At 44.4% G+C, this 10545-nt stretch overlaps 1 protein-coding gene across 1 annotated transcript in view; it reads right to left on the minus strand.

Moving 5' to 3' along the window:
* Window positions 1-10523, minus strand: part of NUSAP1 (nucleolar and spindle associated protein 1) — a 33840-nt gene extending 23317 nt beyond the window's left edge. The window contains exons 1-2 of the mRNA XM_084632594.1: window positions 10324-10523; window positions 417-482 (exon numbers count right to left, since the gene is read on the minus strand). Of these exons, the coding sequence (XP_084488720.1) occupies window positions 417-482; window positions 10324-10416 (159 nt within the window). The 5' untranslated portion in view covers window positions 10417-10523. The remainder of the gene's footprint in view (window positions 1-416; window positions 483-10323) is intronic.
* Between the last annotated feature and the right edge of the window lie 22 nt (window positions 10524-10545).

A 10545-nucleotide genomic window follows, 5' to 3' on the forward strand; every position in this document is an offset into this window, starting at 1 on the left:
CTGGAGCTGAACAGATCAGAGCAAATTTGAATATTAGCATATCAGCTTCCATTTGACTACATTTTAGCTCACACTAAAGATAAATCTATGTAGGTACTGGAGCACAAGTTCAGTTTTAACTCCAAATTGTTTTGTCACAATTCCATTACTAGGATGAACACTGGCCTAGTCATATATGGAACCATTTCGAAACTAAATACCAAAAATGTCTATTTCCAGCAGTAGGTGAACACAGTAAGCATGAGGCAGTGATTTTAAGTAAAAACTTAAATTTATATTACCATTAAATGAGAAGCACTTGTCATTAAATGCAATGCACTGCAATTATCAAAATAGGAGCAACTTTCTTAGAAAGAATGGTTTCTGCATATTGTCTTTCATAAGATTATAAGAAGTCAGCAGACATCTGTTCTTACCTTACTTCCATTTTCTTGTTTTGGCTCATGAAAGTGCTGCTTCAGAGCTTTCAGCAATTTGTCTGCCTGCAGAGGAGTCAAGAGTATAAAATGTGACCCAAAGAAGACACTAATCCATTAAACAAAAGGTTGCATAAGCCAACCCTGTATATCGACCAATTCAGCAAAGCACTTAAGCATCTGCATATCGCCTTTTCTATTCAGCAAAACACATGTTTAAGGGTATGTCTTTTGGCAGCATGTAGAGTACCTACCTGCCAAGCCCCCCAGCACAAGTATAAATAAGCAGTGTAGCTGGTGAGGCTTGGCTTAGGCAAGCAGAGTAAAAGACATGTCTGGGGGAGGTGGGTCTGTATGTACATACTAGCCTACACACTCTCTGCTGGCCCAAGCCGTGCCTCCCCGTCTACACTGCTGTTTTTATCAGTGTAGCGTCCTGCTGCTGGAGCCTTTTCCCTCTGCAGGAAAGACTCCCACAGCAGGGAAAGACTTCAGCAGCAGGGGTGCAGTGGGGAAACCTCTGCCAACTCCCTGCTGCTACAGCTCTTCCTTGCCGCAGGAAAACACTATGGAAGCTATAAAAGACTCTGGCAGGAGGGAGGCAGCAGGGAAAGACTGAGACTTTTCCTGCTGCCTCCCCGCAGTGAAAGGCTCCAGTGGCAGGGAGGTGCTGAAGCTTTTTCTTGCTGTATCCCCTCTGCCAGAGCGTTTCTCTGGCACGTATAGCTATGCAGTGCAGTATGGACGCAGACTGCTTTTCACTGCAGCACGTGGCTACATGTACACTACACGCCGTTTCCAGTGGCATGTAATATAGACATTGCCTAATTTTAAGCAGGTATTTGAGTCTCATTAGAATCAATAGGACTTAAACACATAGAATCATAGAATATCAGGGTTGGAAGGGACCTCAGGAGGTCATCTAGTCCAACCCCCTGCTCAAAAGCAGGACCAATCCCCAATTAAATCATCCCAGCCAGGGCTTTGTCAAGCCTGACCTTAAAAACTTCTAAGGAAGGAGATTCCACCACCTCCCTAGGCAACCCATTCCAGTGTTTCACCACCCTCTTAGTGAAAAAGTTTCTCCTAATATCCAACCTAAACCTCCCCCACTGCAACTTGAGACCATTACTCCTTGTCCTGTCCTCTTCTATCACTGAGAATAGTCTAGAACCATCCTCTTTGGAACCACCTCTCAGGTAGTTGAAAGCAGCTATCAAATCCCCCCTCATTCTTCTCTTCTGCAGACTAAACAATCCCAGTTCCCTCAGCCTCTCCTCATAAGTCATGTGTTCCAGACCCCTAATCATTTTTGTTGCCCTTCGCTGGACTCTCTCCAATTTATCCACATCCTTCTTGTGGTGTGGGACCCAAAACTGGACACAGTACTCCAGATGAGGCCTCACCAATGTCGAATAGAAGGGGACGATCACGTCCCTCGATCTGCTGGCTATGCCCCTACTTATACATCCCAAAATGCCATTGGCCTTCTTGGCAACAAGGGCACACAGCTGACTCATATCCAGCTTCTCGTCCACTGTAACCCCTAGGTCCTTTTCTGCAGAACTGCTGCCTAGCCATTCGGTCCCTAGTCTGTAGCTGTGCATTGGGTTCTTCCATCCTAAGTGCAGGACCCTGCACTTATCCTTATTGAACCTCATCAGATTTCTTTTGGCCCAATCCTTCAATTTGTCTAGGTCCCTCTGTATCCTATCCCTACCTGCCACCATATCTACCACTCCTCCTAGTTTAGGATCATCCGCAAATTTGCTGAGAGTGCAATCCACACCATCCTCCAGATCATTTATGAAGATGTTGAAGATACCGACCCCTGGGGCACTCCACTTGACACCGGCTGCCAACTAGACATGGAGCCATTGATCACTACCCGTGGAGCCCGACAATCTAGCCAACTTTCTACCCACCTTATAGTGCATTCATCCAGCCCGTACTTCTTTAACTTGCTGACAAGAATACTGTGGGAGACAGTGTCAAAAGCTTTGCTAAAGTCAAGAAACAATACATCCACTGCTTTCCCTTCATCCACAGAACCAGTAATCTCATCATAGAGGGCGATTAGATTAGTCAGGCATGACCTTCCCTTGGTGAATCCATGCTGACTGTTCCTGATCACTTTCCTCTCATGTAAGTGCTTCAGGATTGATTCTTTGAGGACCTGCTCCATGATTTTTCCGGGGACTGAAGTGAGGCTGACTGGCCTGTAGTTCCCAGGATCCGCCTTCTTCCCTTTTTTAAAGATTGGCACTACATTAGCCTTTTTCCAGTCATCCGGGACTTCCCCCTTTCACCACAAGTTTTCAAAGATAATGGCCAATGGCTCTGCAATCACAGCCGCCAGTTCCTTTAGCACTCTCGGATGCAACTCGTCCGGCCCCATGGACTTGTGCACGTCCAGCTTTTCTAAATAGTCCCTAACCATCTCTTTCTCCACAGAGGGCTGGCCATCTATTCCCCATGTTGTGGTGCCCAGTGCAGCAGTCTGGGAGCTGACCTTGTTAGTGAAGACAGAAGCAAAAAAAGCATTGAGTACATTAGCTTTTTCCACATCCTCTGTCACTAGGTTGCCTCCCTCATTCAGTAAGGGGCCCACACTTTCCTTGGCTTTCTTCTTGTTGCCAACATACCTGAAGAAAGCCTTCTTGTTACTCTTAACATCTCTCGCTAGCTGCAGCTCCAGGTGTGATTTGGCCCTCCTGATTTCATTCCTACATGCCCGAGCAATATTTTTATACTCTTCCCTGGTCATATGTCCAAACTTCCACTTCTTGTAAGCTTCTTTTTTATGTTTAAGATCCGCTAGGATTTCACCGTTAAGCCAAGCTGGTCGCCTGCCATATTTACTATTCTTTCGACACATCGGGATGGTTTGTCCCTATAACCTCAACAGGGATTCCTTGAAATACAGCCAGCTCTCCTGGACTCCTTTCCCCTTCATGTTAGTCCCCCAGGGGATCCTACCCATCCGTTCTTAAGTGCTTTGCTGAATAGCTTGCTTGCTTCATTGGAGTGGAGAAGTAGATTCTCCTGACCAGAGATCTTACAATCCAGCTGTTTTCCAGAGAAGCTAGTAGTTTTAGGACAAGGTATTTTGACTCATCTAGTTAAACACAATCCAATTAAAACTTGTATCTAATTTCTGCAACAGCAACACTTACTTTGAGCCATGCTCACATGCAGATCATACTTTCCTAAGTAACTAATGCCAATAGGGAAAATACTCAATACAAAAAAATTGCAGAATGGAATTTTTAAGCTGCTTAATGGCAATTTTCCAAGGACCTAAATTGGAAAAATCAGCATAATACCAAAGTTTATCTCCTCCCTTATGTAAAAGTTCCTATTGAATGAATGTTAAGGATTACCCATTGCCATGTTTTTCAGATTTAGAACTATATAAATCTATGTGCCACTTTTGCAGCACTGTAAATGAGAACATTAGCACTTCCATAATAAACTAATTTTCAGAGGTTAAAACAAATGAAATAAAATTAATTAAGTTTAATTAACCCTAATCCAGATTATTTATTTTTATTTTAGGAAACTTGGCAGGTGAAGTCTCAGCCCAACATAAATTTGAAGACATTATGGCTCAACGAAAACTATAAGCAACTTGAAAACACTAATAGCCATGCATAGTATATCGTGTAGCCATTTAAAAGTCCGTGCAGATTTTATACATATATCAATTTTTTTTTCCAAATGTCAAGGGTGCTCATCCCAGCTGGAGATGAAAGGGTCAAATTCAGCTTTGATTTGGCATGACTTATTTTTTGCTCTAAATACACAGCTGGTTTAGCATTTTAAAAAATAACATTAATTCCAAACACATTATAGGAACAGCTTATTCTCTATTCCTTATTGGTTCTATAATGAGACAATCAAGTGATTGGTAGAAGCTTTCCAAAATATAAAACTGAGTTTGAAGTTTTTAGGAGATTCCAAAGTAAAGTGAAAGCTTTGGAAAAGTTTTTGAGGGATTTTTGAAAGGCATTTTCAGTACAACACCATGTTTAAAGTAGTTGTGAAGCCATTCATTGTAGCAAAGGTGCCAGATGTCAGTGCAGGTTTCTCAGAATGTAAAAAGTTGATAAAATTAAGGCTGTTGAAATGCACTACCAGTTACATTTTAAACACTTATGCTTCTTCCATACCTCCCACTCTGTAATCTTAGACCCTATCTTGACAGGCAAAAATGCTGTGTTTTTTCCACCTTACAGATAAGGCAACTTTTTTAAAGTTTGCATCAGATAATGCTACAAAGAAGGTAGCTTGAAGATGCACTCAGCCCAGAGATAAAAACAAGAACTGGCTAAACACTGGTTTTAAGTTTCTTGGAACAGGAAATTAAAGTATCTGTTGTTAAAAATCTTGTACAGACATGCTCTCTCTTGAACCACCACAAAACAATAATTCAGTGATTTTAGAACAGGACAATTTTACATACAAGACTGATACAAGAACAATTTAATTTAAATAGTCAAGAGTGAAACTTGCTTGGTTTGTTGCCATGAAAAACTGAAGCAAGCTTCTGTTCTCTTTTTGGTCACAAAAGACAGTTTACTCCAATGTCTTTCCTGAGTGGCATTCTTACCAAGCATTCCTCTTCCTCAATACCTACTCCCACTTTTCCTTTGTCTAAAATAATAGTTGCAAAATGAAATATTGCAAGGATTCTCAAATGTGATTACTGTACAAATACACATTTCAAGACAGAAATGGTCTCATGGATCATTTCCTCTCCCACGTGCAGTCACCGTAATATCCATGAGGCACCTATAGCACTTACTGCATAGGAAAGTAATATTAGGAAAGGTTTCGGAGTAGCAGCTGTGTTAGTCTGTATCCGCAAAAAGAAAAGGAGTACTTGTGGCACCTTTGTTAGTCTCTAAGGTGCCACAAGTAATCCTTTTCTTTTTAATATTAGGAAAGTATGGATTTTGTTTATTTGTTTTAATGCAGTTTAGCAAATGAAAACAAGGCAAGTCAGTATCATGTGACCAATGCAGCCTCCATGGATTACTATTTAAGACCTGATGTATATTGTATTCAACTTTGGGGATAGGTTATTGTCACAGATCTGACTGGGCGCTCCCTGCTGGTGACTCACCACATTGCTGTGAAGGGACCCAACTGCTGAATCCTCAGGTGTTTTAAGCTCCCAGGAGTCTTAACAGAGTCATACAATTGCTGTATCCTAGAGAGCTCCTGTGTCAATGTATATCAAGCTATGCACTGGAGCAGAAAGAATGACTCCAGATGGGCCCAGTGGCCTCTGATCCCAGCTCTCAGAATACCCTGGAGTGGTAAGGAAATGGAGGCAATGAAATGCATGTAGTTTGTTTGTGAATAGTTCTGTGCATTCCTCATGTGATTAGGTAACGATCAATAATGTGGTATAACTCTGTGCAAAGCATCTCTGTGCTATATTCTCCACTTACGATGTGGCCCCTTGAAGAAGGAAACTAGAAAGCTCACTCTTTTGGGTCAAGTTCTGGGAGAGGCTTTGTTTAAGCTATGGGGGAGTGCAGGAGTCACCAGGGTTTCAGGAACTGGGCAGAGGGACCATGTGGTCACAGCTTTGAGGATGAGATGATAGAGGATCTGGAGCCCAAGACAGGGGCAGTGACTGGACTGGATTCTAGGTAAGTTAGACATATGTGTAGACTGTTTCAAAATCCTCTTTCTCTAATGCTTTGTTCCTAGTGATAAGTATTACTTTTGCTTTAAGAAGGCTGTTTAGGTCACTATATGCCACTGGTTTTAGAGGGGTAGCCATGTTAGTCTGTATCAGCAAAACAACAAGGAGACTATGCGGTCAGAGTTGGCAACGGGGTTTGTTGCAGGGATTGGTTCCTGGGTTTGTGTTTTTGTTGTGTGGTGTATAGTTGCTGGTGAGTATTTGCTTCAGATTGTGGGGCTGTCTGTAAGCGAGGACTGGCCTGTCTCCCAAGGTCTGTGAGAGTGAGGGATCGTCCTTCGGGATAGGTTGTAGATCCTTGATGATGCGCTGAAGAGGTTTTAGTTGGGGGCTGTAGGTGATGGCTAGTGGCATTCTGTTCCTTTTTTTTGTTGGGCCTGTCCTGTAGTAGGTGACTTCTGGATACCCTTCTGGCTCTGTCAATTGGTTTCTTCACTCCAGCAGGTGGATATTGTAGTTTTAAGAACGCTTGATAGAGATCCTGTAGGTGTTTGTCTCCCTACGTGCCACAAGGGGCCACAACAGTGGTACTCTTAACTCACCCAACAATATCGTTAATCTATCCAGCTATACTCTTAGCCCGGCAGAAGAGTCCGTCCTATCTCGGTGCCTCTACTTCTGCCCCACCACCTCCACAAACATGATACAGTTCTATCCACATATCGATTCAAGGGACACCATCACAGGATTTAACCACATCAGCCGCACCATCAGGGACTCATTCACCTGCGCATCTACCAATGTGATATGCGCCATCATGTGCCAGCAATGCCCCTCTGCCTTGTACATTGGCCAAACCGGACAGTCTCTACCCAGAAGAATAAATGGAAACAAATCAGATATCAAGAATTGTAACGTTCAAAAACCAGTAGGAGAGCACTTCAATCTCCCTGGACACTCAGTAACAGACCTTAAAGTGGCCATTCTTCAACAACAACAAAAAAACTTCAGAAACAGACTTCAACGAGAAACTGCAGAACTGGAATTAATTTGCAAACCTGACACCACCAAATTAGGCCTGAATAAAGAGTGGCTGGGTCACAACAAAAAATAATTTCCCCTCTGCTGATACTCATACCTTCTTGTCAACTGTTGGGAATGGGCCACATCCATCATGATTGAATTGGCTTTGTTAGTACGGACTCCCCACTTGGTAAGGCAACTCCCATCTTTTCATGTGCTGTATATTTATACCTGCCTACTTTTTTTCCCACTCCATGCATCTGATGAATTGGGTTATAGCCCACGAAATCTTATGCCCAAAAATATTTGTTAGTCTCTAAGGTGCCACAAGGACTCCTCGCTGTTTTTATATGCCACTGGTCACACACTCCTGAAGGGAAGTCAGCAGATGACTGAATTCAATTTAACCAGCAGGATAATAAATGGTGGTAATGTGGGGTACCATAGCCTAGGTCCCACTGAAAAGTAGAAAAGTTGTGAAATTCCATCTCAGGATACATAAAGGCCTGATACCTAAGCTAAGACAATGCACTCAGAGAGGCCAAAAAGGGTACAGAGGTGCAGCTAGCCCTGTAACCATGATGGTCCACATCCCCTCTTCTTGTGTCTCTAGGGGAAGGATCAGTGTACCTAGGGCTTATTCTACAATTTTGCGCTGCTACCCGATAGCTGCCAAGTTCTGTGCACTGTAGTTCCTCCAGTGATGTTTTCCATGGAAGTCAGCTACTGATGGCTTTTAGATAAGCTTAACACCACCACAAAGGGTCACTATCAAGTGCAAAATACCAACACACCCTGCATGTGCCTGATGTTATCAATCACATGACAGCGGACAGGTGAGAGGAAATGCTTCCCCCCAGATTACTTTGTGCCTTCGACAGCACCTTTTTTTATCGCCAGAAACGCATCTGGCCCTGTGTTGAGAGTTACTGACATGTACGGGGCGGGAGGAATCAGAAATACCAGAGCGCAGAATTCTTTGAGGGGAGTCAACAAACATGCGGACAAAGAGAATGCATAGGATATAGCATACTTGGACTTTCAGAAAGCCTTTGACAATATCCCTCACCAAGGCTCTTAAGCAAACTAAACAGTCATGAGATAAGAGGGAAGCTCCTCTCATGGATCAGTGACTGGTTAAAAGACAGGAAAAAAGGGAGGACTAAATGGTCAGTTTTCTGAATGGAGCGAGTAAATAGTGGTGTCCCCCAAGGATCTGTACTGGGACCAATGCTGTTCAACATATTCATGAATGATCTAGAAAAAGGGGTAAAGAGGGAGGTGGCAAAGTTTGCAGAGGATACAAAATTACTCAACAGAGCTTGGTCCAAAGCAGACAGCGAAGAGTTACAAAGGGCTTTCAAAAACTGAGTGACTTGGCAACAAAATGTCATATGAAATTCAATGTTAATAAATGCAAAGCAATGCATATTGGAAAATATAATCCCAATTAAATATACCAAACGATGGGGTCTAAATTAGCTGTTACCACTCAAAAAAGAGATCTTGGAGTTATTATGGATAGTTCCCTGAAAACATCTACTCAATCTACTCAGTCAAAAAAGATAACAGCGTGTTAGGAAACATTAGGAAAGGGATGGGCAATAAGAATTAAATGCCTCTGTATAAATCCATGGTATGCCCACACCTTGAATACTGCAGGCAGTTCTGGTTGCCCCATCTCAAAAAAAAAAAACATATTAGAAATGGAAAAGGTACAGAGAAGGACAACAAAAATGATTAAGGATGTGGAACAGCTTCCATATGAGGAGAGAATCATAGAATCATAGAATATCAGGGTTGGAAGGGACCCCAGAAGGTCATCTAGTCCAACCCCCTGCTCAAAGCAGGACCAATTCCCAGTTAAATCATCCCAGCCAGGGCTTTGTCAAGCCTGACCTTAAAAACCTCTAAGGAAGGAGATTCTACCACCTCCCTAGGTAACGCATTCCAGTGTTTCACCACCCTCTTAGTGAAAAAGTTTTTCCTAATATCCAATCTAAACCTCCCCCACTGCAACTTGAGACCATTACTCCTCGTTCTGTCATCTGCTACCATTGAGAACAGTCTAGAGCCATCCTCTTTGGAACCCCCTTTCAGGTAGTTGAAAGCAGCTATCAAATCCCCCCTCATTCTTCTCTTCTGCAGGCTAAACAATCCCAGCTCCCTCAGCCTCTCCTCATAACTCATGTGTTCCAGTCCCCTAATCATTTTTGTTGCCCTTCGCTGGACTCTCTCCAATTTATCCACATCCTTCTTGAAGTGTGGGGCCCAAAACTGGACACAGTACTCCAGATGAGGCCTCAATGAGAGATTAAAAAGATTTTCACCTTGGAAAAAAGAGATAACTAAGGGAGGTTCTGATAGAGATCTATGAATGGGATGGAGAGGACGAATAAGGAAGTGTTATTATTGGGAAGTGGTCACCCAATTAAATTAACAGGCACCAGGTTTAACACTAACATAAGAAAGTACTACTTCACACAAGGCAGTCAACCTGTGGAATTTGTCAACTGGGGATGTTGTGACGGCCAAAAGTATAACTGGATTAAAAAAATTAGATAAATTCATGGAGGATAGGTCCATCAATGGTTATTAGCCAAAATGGTCAGGGACACAACCCCATGCACTGATTGTCCTTAGCCTCTGCTTACTTGGCCCAGCCAGGAGATGGATCATTTGAGAATTGCCCTGTTCTGCTCATTCCCTCTGAAGCGCCTGGCATTAGCCAGGGTCAGAAGACAGGATACTGGGCTAGGTGGTCCCTTGGTCTAATCCAGCATGGCCATTCTTAGGTCCTAGAAGTTCACATGGAAGCTTAGGGGCTGTGGTCCCACCTCTGCGCCCTGTCAATCCATGTCGGATAGGGATCAGACAGTAAGTTGGGAGCTTCCACACATAGTGGGGCCAGGGGCACGTGCACCCTGCGCCCCCACCGCAGTCGCACAGAGAACTGGAGCCCAGCTGGCACAAGGACCCAGGAGTCCCGACCCCCAGCCACAGGAGCGTCAGCCGCGCCCGCTCTGCCACCCTTAACCCAGGTCCCCGCTCACACCTTTGCTCGGCGGTATCATCCCTCCCTCCCGCTGCCACCCAGCGAGCAGACCCCTGGCCCGGTCCCGAAGCCGGCGGCCCCGATCCCCTGTGCCATTCGTCTCCATGGGTACCCCATCTCCCTTCCCAGCGGCTGGGGGACTCTCCCCGGCCGGGGCGCCACCTCCTCACCTTCAGGTTGGCCCGGAGGCCGGCGGCTTTGGCCACCTGCTGCAGCTCGCTGTATTTGAGCGACTCCAGCTGCGGCAGCGAGGGCGGCTCCATGGCGGCAGGACTATAGCAACGACCGGGACCCCAGGAGCCGGTCTGTGAGCGCTGCCCGTGGTAACCGCCGTGCTGGGGCTTCGAATCTCGCGCTCAACTGACGCGAAGCTGCTTCGTCCCACCCCCCAC

This window comes from Lepidochelys olivacea, assembly GCF_965140295.1.
Source record: "Lepidochelys olivacea isolate rLepOli2 genome assembly, chromosome: 6".
Classification (NCBI taxonomy): domain Eukaryota; kingdom Metazoa; phylum Chordata; order Testudines; family Cheloniidae; genus Lepidochelys; species Lepidochelys olivacea.